Source organism: Lycium ferocissimum, chromosome 9, assembly GCF_029784015.1.
Source record: "Lycium ferocissimum isolate CSIRO_LF1 chromosome 9, AGI_CSIRO_Lferr_CH_V1, whole genome shotgun sequence".
Taxonomy (NCBI): Eukaryota; Viridiplantae; Streptophyta; class Magnoliopsida; order Solanales; family Solanaceae; genus Lycium; species Lycium ferocissimum.
The window spans coordinates 9,258,894-9,276,885 of NC_081350.1; the positions used below are offsets into that span (position 1 = coordinate 9,258,894).

Sequence of the window (17,992 nt, forward strand, 5' to 3'; positions counted from 1 at the left end):
ATCAAGAAGCCAAGGTCATGTTTGATGAGTTTTAGGAAGAATAGAAGTTGAAGGAATCGAAGAAATACATTTCGACGAAAATTGGAAAAACTGCCCAATTTTTACGGTCCAATATACTGTCCGTAAAAATTTATACGGACCATATAAATAGAGGAGAGAAACTGTATAATTGGAACATAATGTTAATTTTTGGGGTGCAATTTTACTGTCCAATTTTACGGACCGTATAAATTTTTACGGTCCGTATATTGGACCGTCGAATTTGAGGAGGTGGCCGACCTCCTCAAGTATAAATACCCCACTTTAATTTATTTCATCTCTTTTTCAACACTTATCTGATCCTAAGACATCCATATACACGTCTATAAACCCTTTCACCTATTTACACAAGTTTATACAAGATTTCAATGTAAATTAGCTCGAGAAACTTCGTAGTAGCTTCGTAGCCTTTGTATTCTTCCTTACATCAAGTTGAGGAAGTGGAATTTCAAGGATTAAGCTAAATCAAGGTCAATTAAACTCAATCAAGGTAAGTTTCTCCCTCTTTGTGACAAGATTAAGCTTCATCAACATGGTAGTTACGAGAATAACGCATATTAAGCTAAATTGAGATGAGGTTGATGTATAATTGTGTTATTGTTGTTGTAGAGATGAATTGGGTGTTAAGCTAAGTCAGCTTATGTTGAAGGTGGTTATTGGTTGTTGTTATGAACTCGGGAATGTATTAGAAGTAGAGGAAATGCTACCTGAGTTCTTACAACTCGAATTGTCATTCAATATACCTAGTATATACATGATATACAAGTGTATCTTGTCCTAACGAAATATTTAATCGCAAATATAGGTCCACACGTTGGTCAAGCATCTGGTTAAGGATTACTATGAAGCCACCCCGCTATACAAGGTATGTAAGGTTTTCGTTCTCCTTATTCTTTGGCATGAATCCAACTATACCCATTAATGAACGTTCCATAAAGAGATCACTCCATTCTAATGCTTTCCACTTCTGATGTTTCATGATTTAATAGGTTATTTGATGTTTTATCTCATTATGATCCATGTTTTATTGAAGTTCTTGTTGACGAGAATAATCACATAAAGATATTCGGAGGTCACCGACCTTACATCATTCTGAAAGGATACATATACGTTTATTTTACTACACCGAGCAGCGCTATAGTCGGCCGGGTACAACACCTATTGTGCAACCACTGGTTAGTTGGGTATTACCACCGAGCCTCACATAGCCGGATACGCTTCCACTGAGCCTCACATGGCCGGGTACGATTCCACCGAGCCCTACTATGGCCGGGTACATTATGATGATGGTTCTACTTATATAGTTATGTATATTTATGATTTCAAAGTTACAACATGCATATCATACGCCCTTCGTGGCAAGTTCAGGTTTCAGGTGGTTCCTCTTCTACTTATATTTTTTTCACTCCTTTAGTATTATATTTCTGCCTTACATACTCAGTACTTTTATCCCTACTGACGTCCCATTGCTAGGACACTACATTTCATGCTGCAAGTCCTGATAGTCAGCTTGGAGGACCTCCACATTAGGCTCGCACAGTTCAGCATATAGTCACCAAGCTCCATTTGTTCCAGACTTGCTCGGTTTTGGGGTATGCTATTATGTACATGCCATACGTGTGTGTGTGTGTGTGTATAGGGTACAGCAGGGCCTATCTCGACTGTTACGTTATGCTATGCACTCTTAGAGGCTCATAGACCGATTTCATATGTATAGACTTCATATGTGGCCTTGTCGGCTTTAGTTTGGTACTGGTGTTGTTGTTGTGGCCTTGTCGGTCGCATTGTCATATGCAGATCTTGGTGACAGCCTTGTCGGCTTGCATATATATATATGTATATGTGTATATTTTTTGTTGGGCCTTTTCTGCGTGCAGGTGATTCCTTTACACTTTACGTATGTCACACAATCATTCGTAACTATATTAGGTTGAATATGTTGAATGTACATCAGGTGGTGCTCATTCGGTAGAGCTGAGTGCCCGTCATGCCCCAGGGTTTGGGGTGTGACAAAATTTAGTCTTTGAGTGTGTATTTTCTCTCTGGATATTGCATTTCCTTCTTTGTAAAAGCATTATACTTAGTTCTTGAAGAGCTTCATGTAGAGTAGATAATTTGTACCCCTGACATTGCCCTTAAAACGATTACTAGTGTTAGATCGTAGCTCTCTAGCTCCGTACACTATATCATATCCAAAGTGACTGAAAGGATATCAATAAGAATTCTATCCTCTTTTTCTCTATTTTGTTATTAACTTTCAGTTACTTGTTGTTCATACTTACTCTTGGCACACCGCTGCAGGCCTCGTTTTTAATTGACCGTAGAGCAGAATTTTGCCTCTACAACACCACTAAAGAAATTGTCACAAGCCCACTTTGAATCACTTAATAATAAAGTCTAATTCACGAACTAAATGTATTTCTTAGTTTTGTAAATATGTATAAATGTGGAAGAATAAGAGAAGAAGCAACTTCTTCACCAATAAAGACTCAATTACTTTCTTCGATTCTTCGTCAAGAATCTCGGGTGTGTGATTTGTCTTTGGAGGATGCATCATTACTCGAGATGACTTTACATTTAACTTTGTGTCCTCTTCATCAGATGGAGCTTCCAAAGGCCTATGATTGGTTGACCCTAATAGAGATGGGGAAACAACCTCGGGAGCATTTATGATCGTCGAAACTTGCAATGGACTATATCCGGTCGACTCGAATGGGATTAGGGCAACTGCATCTGGAGTATTTTTCGTTGTTGAAACTTGTAATGGCCTATCTTCGATCGACCCGAATGGAGTTGGCGCAATTGCCTCTGGATTATTTGTCGTTTCTAAAACTTGCAATAGACTATCTCCGATCGACCCTAATGGAGTTGGGGCAACTACATCTGGAGTATTTGTGGTTGCCGAAACTAATGGACTATCCATGGTCGACCCTAATGGTGATGCTAGATGTGGTAAAACAGTTGGAGCTTCTGTAACTAATAGTGACAGTCACATTAACAATTAACAATAAAAATTTAAAGTTAAAACTAACTAAGGCTTTAATTAACAAGATATATGCTCTATTTTTACTACCTATTGAAAGAATACTAAATCTTTATAGTTCAAAAAGAAGTATACTTTGAAGCTAGAACTTACTGAAAAATGCAAACCTACTAAATCTTTGGTTTAAGAGATGTATATCTACTATCTACTACTTATATATAAGTGGGGATAACCATACAACTTATGGGCAACACGCCTACCGACCATGAGGGTAATATGGTAATTAATTAAAGTTGTTGCTAAGTATTGTTGTAAACTGAGCCATAAAAAGTTGAATCTTCTGAGCCACAAAAAGTTGAATCTTTCTTACAATTGACGGAAAACCAAATGAATCCTTATTAGGTTCACATTTGCCCCTCACTTTAGTAAGCACTACGGAGTACTTCTTATTTTGGTTCATCTTATTGGTGTGACCCATCCGAAATAAGTATCTTCCAAATAAATGTGATAATTCCAATGAATCCCTAATTGTCTTTATCGATAATTCCCTAAATTAGACCTGTTTAATCTAGAACAGAACGTGGAATCCTTGAATATCTAAAATTGCCTAAGTGGAAATAGCTTTCTTATCATTCAATGAGCATCTTGTATTTCATAAAAATTGGGGGCAATATAATCCTTACGTAAGGGCCATCCTATCCAACTTTCAGGCCAATTTTCTTTCCACGTGCACTTCTACATTTGCAGATTAGTTTTTGCTCTCACTTTTTCATCTTATTACATCAATTTCCTTGTATAGTTTCATAAATAAGACCATTTTGAAGTACTCCATTGTAGGACCCGACATGCAATCAGAAACGCATTATGACAGTTGGAAAATTTCCACATCATACTTTTCTTTAAATTGTTTGACTGCAGGGGCAATCCAACAAGACTTAAATTTTTATTCATAAATCATCCTTGATCTCGTGTCGGCTTGAATATAAAGCTAGTAAAGCAATTGCTTGGGACCCATCTTTTGGGGGTCTCACTTTTCTAAAGATCATATATAGTATATACTACTGAAAAAAGACAACCCGGTGCATTAAGCTGTCGCTATGCGCGAGGCCCGAAGAAGGACTAGACCACAAGGGTCTATTGTAATACTATATATTTTTTGCAGGCTATGCGTCCACCAAACAATGTATGGAGGGACCTGGTTGTCTACCAGTTCCCTTGTGCAGTGCAGAAGTAAAGAAGGCAAGATTTTACCGTGAAAAACTCCTTGTTCGAGGGATTAAAAATCACGACCTACTCCAGCAGGATTTCAACTTCACTACACCAAGCAACTTTAGATTACAACCTATTGTAAGCTAGGAATTAACTCCCATAGCCCAATTGTAGCCTCCACATCGTGACTAACTCTAGCCACCCACACTAATACACCTAAGCTAACTCTAGCCTAGTGTACCACTCAAGGACACCCCTTGAGAATTTTACATGATTTGACTACCTCTAGCCAGACCAACTAATACACCTTGACTAAATCTAGCCAGGGGTACCACTCAATAGATTAAATAGTAAACTGCCTATAACTACTGAGAATTCAAAATACCTACAACAACTTCTTTTTAGAGAAAAATAGGTTTCTGAGTTTATAGCACAGAAGAACAAAAGACTTAACAATCCTAGGACTTAACACATCTTCAGTTGTAGAGAATAGGTCCTTGGATCTGTTAGAGCCTTGTTCTTGTACATCCCTTTAGGGGTGGAGACTTGCACATAGGATGGAGCAATTTTAGATTGTGCAAGAATGCTTCCTTCCTTGGGATATGTTGAGTATATAGGAAGAGAGACAAGGTGAGAGTGATAGGACGCAGCAATTCTGTTGTTGCATTGTTGTACCGCTGTCTTGTGCCAGCAGCTTTATAGCTGTAATGTTGACCTTCGTACGGACAGAGATATGATCCCTTACATGGTCTCTCACAGACTCTGGGATAACTATATCCCTCCTGCTCCCCTGTTAGTTTATCTAGTTCTTCATACATATTTGTCAAATCATCAAAATAATAAAAGTCACAGCGTAACTTATCAATTTCTCCCTTTTTGATGATGACAAACTTGTAGACGAGGTTCCCCCTGAGAGAACCCGAGCCCACTTGTTCCCCATGCAGATCAGACTATTTTAGCACAGTATGTTAACATATTGCCAAGGATGGAAGACCTGGTAACTAATCAACACTTCTCCGTCAGTCCGTTTCCCACCTTTTTAATGATGACAAACACACAGACTATTCCCCCTCAAACATTGTTCTCGCCTATTCCCCCTCAAACATTGTTCCCTTTCTTCATTAATTTCCCCCCTTTTGGCGTCATTAAAAATAAAGCAATGAACGAGAACATAGTGTGAGTAAGAATAGAGACTATTGCCATTAGCAGATAAAAGGACTGGAAGCAAGTTTAAAAACAATAGGTCATAACAGTCTTGCATATACAAAATATGCTAATTTAAAGAGCTAAAAAGTGCCAATGTCAGTAACAGAGAGAAATGATGAGGACTTTAAAGAGATTTGAAGGCAACAGGGGTAGAATTTAGCATCGAGGGTCTGAGTTCAAGGGATGAATAAAGATAAGAGGCGGGGGAAAAGGCTTTGATGAGATTGTCCACTCTTGCACTGGCTGCCCGCTTATCTTGAATCAACTGGTCTTTGAGCTCATCAATCTTCTGCTTCAACGGGTCATTTTCAGCCTTTAGCTTCTCATTTTCAGTTGTCTGTTCACCATAAAGACCAGGTTCCTTTGCTTTCTCAGCAAGCTTAGTCTTCAAGAGAGCATTTTAAGCTTTGAGTATAGCAATTTCAACATTCGCCTTTTCTTGAGCATCAATCAGGCTCGATATGGTTGAAGAAGTTGCAATCCCACTCTTCTTATGAATACATTCACATTCTTCCAATGTGCTTATGGAGACTGTCTACTTTTGGGTTCCCTTTGGAGCCTTGCCGGTTTTAACATCAAAGTGCTCAAAGATTCTCGTTAGGAAGAACCCATAGGGGAGACCATGTCTACCTTCTATGGCATTTACCACTTTAATCATTGCTCTATCATCAAGGCAGGCAGACTAATGATCTGATAATTTGCTAAGGCTTCAAGGAGGTATAAATCAATGATGGAAGCACGACTTCTCCCCTCAGTCCTTGGCAGCGACACTTTGTTAACAACCTCAAATAGGAGGTGTTATTCGGGCTTGAGTTCCTTCTTGTAGAGCCTTTCCGTTGTAGTTATTCCTTCACGCTTGACAATTAGATCCTTAAAGACTTGAGTAGCCTTTCCTTCTACCGTCTTTATCCCATTCGTAAGGACACCAAGGATCTTGCCCAGCCTAACCTTATCTAACTCAATCTCAGACCCATGCACGGAGGAGATCAAAGTAGGGCAGTCATCAGAGTAGCACAGATTTGAGTAAAATTCAGCCACTTCCTTTTTAAAGACATTTGGTGTTGGGGCTACCAAGAGATGGCTCCACCTTTGGAACTTAATAATCTCAACTAGTTCTTGCATTTCATAAAGCTCAACAATCTCTGTATCAAACACTCTCCCAAGCAACACCTTTTGATTCTTCAAGTTTTCCTGCCTCTGCAATTCTAGTTTCTTGAGTTTTCGTCTCTTTGTAGTGTAATCAGGGGACTTCTTTAAACTCATTTTTCATTTCCTTGGGTTTCGAAACTCCATTTTCTCTTTGGAGTGAGATTCATTCTCCTCCTTTTTATCCTCTTCCACCATCTCGGTTTCCTCCTCGACGGATGTCTTTTCTTTTTCATGCTTCCTTCTTTTGGAGTTCTTTCTCAGGCGGTAGACCCTTTCTCTTTTTCCTTATCAGCTTCTGAGTTCACTGCATTATCAGGTAGATCAATCTCCTTATCAACGAGTTTACTTTTCGCCACCCTTCTTCTTTTGGAAGTGCCCTTTTTCTCAGTGCCAGAAGTTCATTTGAAAACTAGGTTCAGGGCAAGATCATCATCAGCTTTAGTCTCCAAAGACGGTCTAGAAGAACCAGGTTGCTGCTCCGGAGATGATTCTCTCCATGGAACAACAATGGTCAATAGATTTTGTTGGGTGTTTTCGGTAGCCACTCTTTCCCTTGAAGGACCGGATAACTTGACCTTGGTAAGAGTTGTCTTGAGTGGAATGTATTCAGACTCTCTTTAGGTAGAGAAACCAGGTTCCTCTGTCGATTTTCCTATTTCATCCACACTTGTCAATTCTTCCCTATGACATTTAACACTACGTTCTTCCATCAATAGTGCATCATCATAACTGACCGCACTTTCCACCTCCTTCTCCACCACATTAGACACAACCTGATAGTTTTGAAAAGCGCTATCCTCCAAGATCATTAAAGGAATTCCCTCCTACTTTACTGTTATCAAAGGAAATAGAGTTACCTGATGTTTTTAGGATTTCCTTAGGCTTTCTTTTTACCAAATCAGTAGCTTGCTCATCTGCAAAGGCCTAATCCTCTGCATTCTCATCGGTTTCTTCATTTTCCTCGCAATCCTCAATGTTTTGAAGTGTTTCCCAGATTGGCTCAGTCTGTCCAACTTCTTTGAATCGAGTTCTTCAGTAGAAGGGGATTTTGAGAAGGAGGACATGGATTTCTTAGGAGATCACCCTTAAGAGTCTTAGAGAGATCAGAAGTTGAGGGTTTCAAAAGTGTGACAGTGGAGTCTTGGTTTGAAGGAGTTGGGCTTTTGGAGGGTGAGAGAGCAGTGGTCATTTCTGGCATGATTGAGGATTCGTGAAGAGACATGATTGAACTTAGCAGAGGAATTTATAGAAAAATAAGAGTTCTTTATTGATGAGTTCAGAGAGAGGGAAGAGGCGCTCAGTTTGAGAGTTTAGATGCGGAGAGAGAAAGAGGGAAGGGACTTTAATTTAAAGGGGTCAGGAAGGAATCGATTCTAATAGGCTGAAGAAATTTATTTTTACCAACTGGGTCGGTTCAGAATAGATGAAGCATTTCAGACCAACGGTATTGAAATAAAGGAGGGAGAATTAAATGACATGGCATGTTTAAGCACATTTAAAAAGTACATACAAGTACCGAAGAGCTACTAACCTAAGCGACAGGAACAGGTTCCTTGACAAGGGATCAAACAAGGATTCTGAGAGATGCAATATCTCCATTACTTATGTTGTCCTGACATAGACATGCGTATGAATTCTCAAACAATTTCCTCCTTCCTTCTTTCACTTCAAGCCTTCTTCATTGTCAGGGGACCAGGTCCCTTTATTTTGGGTTTCCTTTCGATAGACTTCTTCCTATTCTGAGGAAACTGATATTTGAGTTTGATGATATCTTTGTAGCAATCACTTCCATTATAGTGCGCACTCAACTGATGCTTAATTTTAGCGGAATTCTTACCATAGGAGTCAACATGGATCTTAGTCTTTTGAAGACTAATTTCCTGCTTGCCATTACAATCGACCTTGCATATAGGAGCAGTCTCATCTTTGAACTAAAATTAGTGAAAGGATTTGTCCAGACCATCTTTAATCCCTTTTAGGTCCTCCTGAAGTTGTTTGTTCTTTTCTAGCTCAAGTTGAGCCTCACAGACTTTTCCCTCTGTTCTTGAATACTAATCAACCTTTTCATTATCCGAGTCAGATTCGGCCATCAGTGCATAGATTGAGTTTTTTCAGCTATCATGGATGTTTCACTTTGGGCATCTTTATCTTTGGATCTACTGGAAGTGTCTTCCCAACTTGCCTTTTTGTGAAATGGGCATGTTTTAACAAAATGGCCAGATTTTTCACACTCGACACAGCAGTTGTGTCCTTTTGGATCCTTGCTAGAGCTTTCCTTCTGAGACTCACCATTCCTTCGAGTTTTCTTTTCAAATCCTTGACTTGGATATATCAAATCTGACTCATTTTCACCTGAGTCACTTTTAGTAGCAGCCTTGTAATTTAGACTCTCCTTCTCTTCTAGTTTCCTTCTTTCTGGATCTCAAATGACCTCACTATCCTTTCACTATTCACGAGATTATGCATTGAATCTTTGTAGCATTGAGATAGATTTTCCCTTTTTTTGGTTGAATGAACTAGCCATGTGAACGATCCTTTCTAGGTGTTAACCTTTTAGAAAGAACCTGCTCTGATACTAATTGTTGTAGGCTATGCATCCACTAAACAATGTATGGAGGGACCTAGTTATCTACCAGTTCCCTTATGCAGTGTAGAAGTAAAGAAGGCAAGATTTTACCGTGAAAAACTCCTTGCTCAAGGGATTAAAAATCACGACCTACTCCAGTAGGATTTCAACTCCACTACACCGAGAAACTTCAGATTGCAACCTATTGTAAGCTAGGAATTAACTCTCATAACCCTTCACCCTTGCAATAGCCCAATTGCAACCTCCACACCGTGACTAACTCTAGCTATTGACACTAATACACCTAAGCTAACTCTAGCCTAGTGTACCACTCAAGGATACCCTTTGAGAATTTTACACGGTTTGACTACCTCTAGCCAAACCAACTAATACACCTTGACTAAATCTAGCCAAGAGTACCTCTCAATAGATTAAATAGGTAAATTTCCTATAACTACCGAGAATTCAAAATACCTACACCAACTTGTTTTTAGAGAAGAGTAGGTTTACAGTTTATAGCACAGAAGAACAAAAGACTTAACAATCCTAGGACTTAACACATCTTCAACAGAGAGAACAGTCCTTTGATGTGTAGAGCCTTGTTCTTGTACACCCCTTTAGGGGTGGAGACTTGCACTTAGGATGGAGCAATTTTTGATTGTGCAAGAATGCTTCCTTCCTTAGGATATGCTAAGTATATGGGAAGAGAAACAAGGTGAGAGTGACAGGACGCAGCAACTCTGTTGGTGCGTTGCTTTACCGCTGTGTTGTGTCAGCAACTTTACAGCTGTAATGTTGACCTTCGTACGGGCAGAGATCTGATCCCTTATCTGGTCTCTCACAGATTTTGAGATAACTATATCCCTTCTACTCCCCTGTTAGTGTGTCTGGTTCTTCATACATATTTGTCAATCATCAAAACAGTAAAAGTCACAATGTAACCTATCAATATTACTATTTAAAAGAAAAAAAAGTGCTCCTACGGTTAAATTGAAGAAGTGAAGTTATTTTTGGAAAGAAAGTGCAACAATAACTTTTTTTCCATTTAATGTAGGGAGAGGGCCCACTTTTCCTAAAGATCTTACATATATATATATATATATATATATATATATATATATATATATATATATATATATATATGTATATATATATGTAGTATATATATGTATATATATATATGTATATATCCTATATATATCGAAGAGTATTGTTAAGGAGTATTGGTAAGGGAGAAAGTACAACAATAACTTTTCCTTTTAATGTGAGGAGTGGATTGGAGAATGTAATAGTTTCTCACTTTTTTCATAACAACCACATTATTATTTCGATATTTACCTTTTTCTTTCTCCCTTTCATTATTCTTATTCTCTTATCTTTGATATTCTCAAGTCTCCTAAACCCCAAACACTCTAATACAAAACTTACAAAAGATCAAAATTTATTTTTTGGTGCGTTCTTCAAAATTTCAAGCATTGCAAGAAGCATTCATTACGTTGAAGCAGCATAACACTATTTCGATACCATTATATCAACTTATCAAATTCTTGAGCCAGATTTTATTATCCTAACTTTATATTATATTTTTCATTGAAAGTTTGTCATTTTTAATATTTTTACTTCCATAAGTAATATTGTTAGAACAAATCGATTATAAAACAGTAATTAATGAATTCGCATCTAAAAAGGCTAGAAAATTAGACTTTAAATAAAATATATATGACAATCTTTTCTTTCAATAAAAAAAAAGGACCTCTTTGTGAAGTTTGGCTTTCAGCCTCCAATCTTGTTAAGCCGGCCTTGATATTAGTTTTTTTGTTTTGAGTACTAATACGGATACTTATATATTAAGCATTCAAAATATTACAAACCATAGTAGAGCCCTCATGGGCTAACCTCTTGGACTTAGTGGAACTAGGAGGCGCATCGTAAATACTAGACGATGCGTTAGACAGAGGACCAAAAGAGTTTCTAGGACTTATGTCATGCAGGACATTTAAGTTTCCAAGACTAGCAAGCATATTAGTAGTAAGTACATTGATATCTTTCACAAAAGAGGCAGACCCTTTGTGATCTTGCCACAACTGGTTTTCCACAAAGGGTGGAGGCCGTACTAGGTAGAACACTTTATTTATATTGGACGGGGAAAGAGCTCCCTTAGCTAGTAGGTGCGCGACTGCATTTCCTTTTCTGAAATTGTGCCGGATCAGGGTATTAGCTATTAGTTCAAGTTGCTAATTTGAAATGTTAGTTATCAGAAAATAGAGCTACTTTCACGTCAGCGTTGATCTTTGGTCATTGGTCATGACGAGGTGATCTATTGTTGTGAAAGTAAAAATATCTCTCGAGTCTCAACTTCACTTGACTTCTAGCAACAAAACTTTTTTTAACTAAACCGAATTAAAGCTAAATAACACGTTTTTGTAACACGAGGTATGATTCCCCATTTTAAAGTCTAGTTATATATAACTATATAGAAGCATGGGTTAAAACCCATGCTTCGTCGTCCGTCAAGCACCAAAAAAAAGCAAAGTATGGTCCCCATATTAACACCAACCAATATTAAAAAAAAAGAAAAAAACCACCAACCAATATTAAAAAAAAACACCAACCAATATTAAAAAAAAAAAAAAAAAAAGTCAAAAAAAGTGGAACCCACCATCTCCAAACTCACTTTTTTAAAAAAAAAAAAGTAGATTTGTATTAACAAAATACCAACAATATAAAAAAAAAAAAGTGAATTTTATATTAAAAAAACAAACAATGAAAAAAAAAGTGTGGTCCCCATATTAACACCAACCAATATTGCCCCCACCCCAAAAAAAAAAAAAAAAAAAAACCACCAACCAATATTAAAAAAAAAAAACACCAACCAATATTAAAAAAAAAAAAAAAAAAAAAAAAAAAAGTGGAACCCACCATCTCCAAACTCACGAAAAAAAAAAAAAAAAGTGGATCCCGTATTAACAAAATCAAGCAATATAAAAAAAAAAAAAAGTGAATCCCATATTAAAAAACAAACAATGTAAAAAAAAAGTGTGAAAAACTTTGTACCACCCACCCCCCGTCCCAAAAAATAAATTTTAATATAATAAAGTTTTAGATACCCAGACAAAACTGTTTTTTTAAAGATTTTTTGAAAAGTTTTTTTTTTTTTTGTTATATTAATCGTGTTTTGAATATACATATATATATTATTTATGAAAAAAATTTTGAAAAATGATTTTTTGCAACATAATAATGCCCAAAAAAATCTTGAAAAGTAATTTTTTTTTTCTTTGGCATCTTAAACAACACCAAGCAATATAAAAAAAAAAAAAAAACCATATAAAGCATGGGTTTAGACCCCCCCCCCCACGTCCCCCCCCCCCCCCGTTAAAAAAAAAAAAAAAAAAAGAGAGAGAGAGCCCCATACTAAATAACACCGGCAATACAAAAAAAAAAAAAAAAGGAAGAAAAAAGTGGAACTCACCAAAAATCTTATTTTTTGAACTCATTTTAATAAAAAAAAGTTTGTGAACCCTATATTAACAAAATCAAGCCACACAATATAATAAAAAAAAAAAAAAGTTGAACCCCATATTAAAAAAAATATAATGTTAAAAAAAAAAGTGCGGACTTTGTATTCATAGAAACACTAATATAATAAAGTTTTAGATAGACATAACTATAATGTTATATTAATCGTGTTTTGAACATCCCGTATTAACAAAATCAATGATAATATAAAAAAAAAAAGTGAATATATTAAAAAAACAAACAATGTAAAAATAAAAATGTAAACTTTGTATTCGTAGCAAACACTAATATAATAAAGTTTTAGATACGAAATTAACAAACTACAATGTTATATTAATCGTGTTTTGAATATATATATATATATATATATATATGTATATATATGATTATATATATATTATATGCATAAAAATAGTGTATAAACTAATAATGTCAGAAAAAACTAAGTCGGTATACGATGAATCGAGTAGAGCCCCATTGATGTGAAACAACACCAAGCAATATAAAAAAAAAAAAAAAGGATCAAGAAGAAACCATATAAAGTACGGAAAGATTTAGACTGTGCTTCGTAAATCCGTCCCTTAAAAAAAAGGAACTGTACGCCCACATACTAAATAACACCAAGCAATACAAAAAAAAAAAAAAGAAAAAAAGAAAGAAGAACAAAAGTGGAACTCACCTTAATTCTCCGAACTCATGTTAAAAAAAAAATAATTGGATTTAGCATGAATATATACAAAATCAATGGATTAGATAGTAAATATAAAAAATAAAAATAAAAAGTGAACCCCATATTAAAAAAAAATATAATGTTAAAAAAAAGTGCGTGACTTTGAATATTCGTAGTTGTTGCAACAACACTAATATAATAAACTTTTAGATACGAAAGACAAACTACAATGTTATATTAATCGTGTTTTGAACATAGTATATATATATATATATATATATATATATATATATATATATATGCATAAAAATAGTGCAAATTAATAAAAAAAAAAAAGGTGCACCCTATATTAAAAAAATCAAACAATATTCATATAATTTCTACAGTATCTCATTAAGTCAATAATGATGGATTCAATAGACACCGTGCGTCCAAATCAATCCATTAGTGGGAGCAAATGAAATTACTTTTCTTCAAAAGGTTAATTAGTCAAACCATACAATTTTCTTTTTTTTTTTTTTTTTTTTTTCTATTCATCTCTTTTACGAGAATTGATTTATTTGTTATGTTTACTATAAATAAATATACTTAAAATATTTATATTTTAAAATAAGATAGAATTTAATTATTTTTTTATTTTTATTCTTACTCTAATAAATGTGAAAAGAGATTAATGTCGTAAAAAAATATATACCAAATGAAGATCAAATAATGAATAAGGTAAATGTCAAATTATAATTCTAATTAACGCTTAAAAAAAAAAGTGAAAAAAACCATGCAAAAGACAACATGACTAGTAATGAGCTAAACCGAGAATATTTACCAAAAATTAAAAAATAGTATTTCTTCGTTTAAATAGAAAATCAATTTCTACTTTGTTTCGTTTTAAACAAGTAAAATTAATTTAATAATTTGAATTAGAATTATCCAAATCAAAATTTGATAAAAAATAAGTATTTTACACCTTTAAATTAATAAATTAAAATTGAAAGTATCAATAACTTCTTTTAAATATTTTTTTGGGTTGGGGGGGTTGGTTTATCTCAAAGACTTTGAAAATAGTTTCTTTTTAAACAAGTCTTCTCTTTTAAAAAATATTAATAAATTTACCGATTTTGTATTCGTAGAAAACATTAATATAATAAAATTTTAAAAAAAATTGGGAGGAGGTCGGGGGGGGGGGGGGGGGGGGGGGAAAAAAGCAAATAAAAAAATTTAAAACTTTTTTTTAAAAAACTACAAACGTTATATTAATCGTGTTTTTGAACATAATATATATATATATATATATATATATATATATATATATATATATATACACTATCCAAACACAACTACATTCAGGAAATACGCACTATAAAAAAAGTGTTGGGGGGGAGCGGGGGAGGCGGGCATCGGAGCCGCAAATAAAAAAATTTTTTAGTTATATAGAAGCAACTCGAGAAAACTATTCTTAGTAGTCACTTTAATTTTTATAATTTATTCAACACACCTACTTCTGCAGCAAAAAAGATTTCTCCACACAAACTCTTACAAAAGCAACAGTAATGTGACTATTCAAGTTACTTGTCCTTTAAACTGATTATTACTTCGACATAACACAAAGATATAGCATTTGAGTTTTCGATTATATCCGACAACTCAACTAGAAAAGTGGCCAGTTAATTCATCAAATTTGAACTCGCTCACGCATTTGTCCAGTGTCCAACTAGGACGCCTACTTTATCAATTCAAGAAATGTAGAAATCCTTGGGCCATCAGGAAAATCTTCTGGAATCTCTGCAATGGCAGATGGAAAATTCTTTACTTGGTATAAAGATAAAAAGGAGTGGATCCCAAAGTTTATCTCATCAAGAAAAGGATATGTAAAGAGGAGAGAGCATAAAGTGTGTATTGCCATAGATTGTGTCGAGAGAAAGGCATAATGAAAAGAAATTTATGGCCTCCATTCACTTTTCCCTTTGGTAACTTATATGTGTATTAGTTATGTGGCTTTCTAAATTGCTGTTGAATTTTATACATAACAAAAGAATGCTACCAAATACGATATTACTTATGTAGAATTTATTATATGAGTAACTTAGTTCCTAACCAAGTACCAAACGACCCCTAAAAGAATAAATGGGGTGTCTTTGATTTGCATCATCTTTTCCTTGAGGTGGGCGAGGGGGATTGGGTGTGTGGGGAATGTTCAGTGATTCAAATCCTTGCTTAGGTGAGTTCCAGAAAACTGGTCTTGGGTGGGAAAATATATTATTCCCTTGGTCTTTAAAGGTGTTTAACCGGATATAGAGTTTAAGAAAAAAAGATTTTTTTTTGAATTTATGATCCAAAATAAGTCATTTGAGTTTTTTTATAAATATTAATCATCTCATTAAGGGTAAAATAAAGTTCAAAGTTAAATAGTTGCTCACTCCATTTCAATTTGCTTGTCTTTCTCGCATGGACTTGTAAGAAAATAAAGAAGATTTTTGAATCTTGTAAACTTATTAAAACTTAAACTAAAGCTACGTGATGTATCTAAATGTAATCTTAAATATGCTAAGTAGGACGTTGGGTGTAACGAGTTACTAGATATAGAAAGTGACATTATTTTTTAAACAGTCTAAAAAGAAAAGTAAGACAAACAAATTGAATCGGATGGAGTACTAAATATAGAAATATATCCTTTTTTTGGACTGACTAGAGAGGAAAGAGTGTACTGATTATATATAGATAATTCAAACATGACAATCAAGTCAAGACAAATAAGTCAGAAGAAACCAATACTGTTAAAACTTGAATATGTAGTAACCAGTTTCTACAGTATCTAGGGGACATTTATTTATATGGACTTGAAAGTAGAAGGGTGGTAGAGGTGCAAATGGAGGGAGGTAAATTACAAAGCATTAAAGCAAACATATATCTTTTCTATCCAAAAGGGAAGCATATATTCATGTTCAATTTTCTGAAAGAGCCTCAAACAAGCATGAATAAGATTCTTCGAAGGGCTCAAAAGGTCTCTATAAAAGCAAAGATCACTTAGCATTACAAGTTTCTAAAATCACAAAAATGAAACATGCCAAATTTCTTTCACTTGCTCCCATCATGACAACAAAATGCTCATTGTTGCTCCTTTGTGTTGCATTTTCTCTTGCAAATTGCCAAGATCCTAATGCAGGTTTACTCTGCATAAGTGATTGTACTACATGTCCTGTTATTTGTTCTCCACCACCTTCCCCTACCAAATCCAAGCCACCACCCTCACCCTCACCATCAACATCACTACTACAAACACCACCCCCACCCCCACCACTCTTCGCCCCACTCCGTCCCTCACCACCTCAGTCTTCCTCACATTCACCATCACAACCTTCCGCGTCGCATAAATCTCCTCCACCATCTTACATGATATATACTGGTGCTCCTCCTCCTTCTCGTCCTTCTAATTGTCCTACACCTCCTAATTCTCCCAATGTTATACCAGCAAGTCAGGTGCCACCGGCCGTCATTGGACAGAACACTTATCCTTACTACTATTATTTTTCTTCAGCGGCAGCTTCTCTTTCACTTCATGGCTCCATTGTTCTGGGACTTTGGGTGGTCTTCCATTTCATCTGCATTTGTTTGTGAAAAGAGGACCAGGGGATTCTTGAAAATCAAAATGTTATCTGTATATTTTGCATTCTAGGGATTAGAAAGAACAATGGTTTTTTTTCTTAACTGATATCATAATTGTATTTAGTATGCCATATTTTTCAATCCATCTACTAGTTTCATATGACACTATATAATGAACACAGTTATGCATCCTTTTCTTATATTTCTTGATGCGTTTCTTATTTGTTCCAATTTGATTGAAATTGGGCACGTACACCACCATCAATAGAAGCAATGTTCATCAGATTATTTCTCTACTGTCAACTTCAAGATTGCTAAGATGAAAATCATGCCGCACTAGGTACGACTACAAAGATTTGGCTCTAAGGTCTCATTTGTTTTCATTAAGATTAAGAATTATGAATCTAAATACATATCTGAATATTAAAATGTGCATTAAGATCTAGATGTCTGGATCTTAATCCTCTAACTTATAGGAGTATGATCATCAGACAGTGTGGATGCACGCTGCTGTAAGGGTGTCATTGGTAAAAAAAAAAAAAAAAAAAAAAAAAAAAACGTGACGGAATATATCTGTAGATAATTATTAAAAATTATTACAAAACAGGTAAATTTACTTGGATGACAGTACATAACGTACCAAACATTGGTTATTCTAGCCTAGCGGTCAAGCTTGTTTGTAACCTGACGAAAGGGTATGGGTTCAAATCCTCCATACAGCATTCAAGAATTTTCTTTTCGACAATATCTAAATAAAACCTCAAAATGACACCAATCCCGACATTATTCATTGAGATCATTTCAAAGATATTCCTTCAAGTTTTTGCTACGTAAGATCAGGGGAGGAGTTGGAGTGTAGTTTACCTATTCTGCCGAACAGTGTAGTTTTGGTCCAAATTATGTATTTGTCTTAAAAAATCCATTAAGTCTGTACAAATTAACAATTTAAAACTCAGTAACTTAAGAAATTCAATCTTTTCATTAACTTTCTTTTTTCAACAAATGGATACACCAAAATTGTAGTGGGTGTATTGAAATTTTTTAAATCAAG

General features: G+C 35.1%; 1 protein-coding gene across 1 annotated transcript; it reads left to right on the forward strand.

Moving 5' to 3' along the window:
• The first annotated feature begins 16,362 nt into the window (after window positions 1-16,362).
• Window positions 16,363-17,098, forward strand: LOC132069208 (proline-rich receptor-like protein kinase PERK2). Its single transcript, XM_059462631.1, has one exon. The coding sequence runs from the start codon at window positions 16,393-16,395 to the stop codon at window positions 16,951-16,953; it is 561 nt and encodes a 186-aa protein (XP_059318614.1). The 5' UTR covers window positions 16,363-16,392; the 3' UTR covers window positions 16,954-17,098.
• Window positions 17,099-17,992: the final 894 nt, after the last annotated feature.

Coding starts and splice junctions, on each gene's coding strand:
- LOC132069208 (XM_059462631.1), top strand. CDS start 16,393: ATGAAACATGCCAAATTTCTTTCACTTGCTCCCATCATGACAACAAAA.